This window comes from Histoplasma capsulatum, genomic scaffold (genome assembly GCF_000149585.1).
Source record: "Histoplasma capsulatum NAm1 scaffold_37 genomic scaffold, whole genome shotgun sequence".
Taxonomy (NCBI): Eukaryota; Fungi; Ascomycota; class Eurotiomycetes; order Onygenales; family Ajellomycetaceae; genus Histoplasma; species Histoplasma mississippiense.
In genome coordinates this window covers 11,025-13,140 of record NW_001813948.1, presented here as the reverse complement: position 1 = coordinate 13,140, position 2,116 = coordinate 11,025, and the positions used below count along the sequence as shown (strand labels likewise).

Sequence of the window (2,116 nt, the reverse complement as noted above, 5' to 3'; positions counted from 1 at the left end):
GAATTGTGATTAATGGCTGAATTTTATTATAACAGATATAAGCTCATTCTTTCTTCTGCATGAATACAATTTAGAAGTTCTGAACTTCTCTGAAAACCTTTGAAAAATCATATACATCCACAGTCTCATATAAGTGGCAGAGAACATTATGAACAAGTTTAAAAAAATCTGCAAATGAGCAGAAGCTTTCATAATCAGCATTTAGTAAAATTATAAAAATTAAATAAATATCAGAAGAAATTCTGCAATCTGATATTATATAGAAAATAAAATTTGATTAGATTTCAAGAATATAAAAACAAATCATCTCTTGTATATGCTGAATTATCATCACATTAAATATACTGTGATGGAGGTGCTGAGCACACACAATTATCAACTCAACACTTTGTCTGACATTCACAATATCTTTCATACAAACCTGCTTTAATCTGCAATTGAGAATTCATTCCTCTCACAGAGAATCTCTGACTGACAGCCATTTGTCATCATAAAAAAAGATAATGAACTTGAATGGAAAATTAAAGCAATTCTTGATGATAGAACCAACCATCACTGCTGTGAATACCTTGTCAAATGAGTAGAATACAATCATCTGACCTGGGAACCCGTGTCTGCTATGGAGCACACCGCCGCTCTCGACGCCTATGAGTCATCGCTCACCCCGGTAAGGGGGGATAATATTCCGGGTTAGCACTCATTAGTAGTTAACTTATACAATCAACTCATATTTCACATTTGTGTAGTTTTAATGATTCTTCTGCATGCTCATGTAGTTTCTCATACTTCACATTCATGTAATTTTAACAATTTTTTTGTGTAATTTTTAATGTTTTTCTGCTCTGTGCTTCATTGTGAAGTGGCTTCTGATATTCTTTCATTTTGATTTTCTCTTTATAGAAACCCTCTTCATACAATCTTTTTTTCTGATTTCTTTTTTCTTTCTTTTCTTAATCAATTTATAATCTGTATTCAGAATAGTGTTAGATTGTTAATCAATGTACATTTATTACACAGATAATAAGAACATTTTGAAATATTCATTTCTTTCAATTTCATTATATAAATTACTCGATTAAACGATGTGATGGCAGGTCCGCGGCCGAAAGTACCTGGTTTCGTCGCCATTTTGCGCCGTCCAGTCGCCAGGCTGTGCCGCCACGCACCCTTCCTCCAACATGCACGCATCCAATCAGAGTGAGTGATGGTCATGCCGCACCAACCTCGAAACGCTCCCCGTCTGGCAGTCTGTTTTCATTCGCCTCGCTGGGTGAGCCAGAGGCCACACTTTTTTCGTGCCGGGTCACTCAAAATGGATCCCTTCCCATCTGCCGGCCACTATCTTCCCTCCATGGGAGAGATGTGGCCTTCTGCTCTTCCGATTTCACTCCCGATGTGTCCGCGAGTATCATCAAGTAACCATTCCAGCTTGACATCGTCCCCACAGGCTATTTTACTGTTTACATTCACACCATCATTCTTCGTCTCATTCTTCTCTTGTTCTGCCTCCTCTCCTCGCCTGTCCACACTCCGATCTCTTCAGCGTCGTCGGCGGGGGCTCCTTCTTGCCTGACTCGCAGCATGCCTGCTTCCCATGCGGCTGAGGGTAGCGAGTTCTGCAACAGCGAGTCGGACTACGCCGATGATATGTTCTCAGACGACAGCGACGGCAATACCGACGTGACCGAGGAGACTCACAGTGAGGATAGCGACGACAGCGACGACAGCGATGGGGAGAGCTCAGAAGATGACAAGCTTCCTCCCGAACATTATGAGGCCGAGGAGACTGCTCTTGATGTCAAACGCCTCCGGCAACGTCGCTTGAAAGCAACAGTTGATAACATGGATAGAGTCCGAGACCACTGGCACCAGTGAGTGTGATCTCAAGTGTTCCCCAAACCAACCCGCTAACCGTGGAGGCTCTCAGATACTGCGAGTACATGAGGAGGGATGTGCTCGACGCCTACCGGACACTGTCCATCCGATCCATTAAGGGTTCCTCAGCTGGGCTTGCGACCAGCGTCGTGACAAAAGGAAGAGCGGACGGGATCGAGCTGTCAGCTCCTGGACTTCTGAGCAGTTCCAGATCTATAGCAGACACGGTGAGAGCATCGAT

The 2,116-nt window shown here is 43.0% G+C and overlaps 1 protein-coding gene across 1 annotated transcript; it reads left to right on the top strand.

The window, feature by feature from the left end:
• Window positions 1–1,581: 1,581 nt before the first annotated feature.
• Window positions 1,582–2,106, top strand: HCAG_09147 (predicted protein; the record flags this gene model as incomplete). Its single annotated transcript, XM_001535857.1, has 3 exons — window positions 1,582–1,871; window positions 1,928–2,024; window positions 2,095–2,106. 3 exons carry the CDS (start codon window positions 1,582–1,584, stop codon window positions 2,104–2,106), a joined length of 399 nt encoding a protein of 132 aa, XP_001535907.1.
• Between the last annotated feature and the right edge of the window lie 10 nt (window positions 2,107–2,116).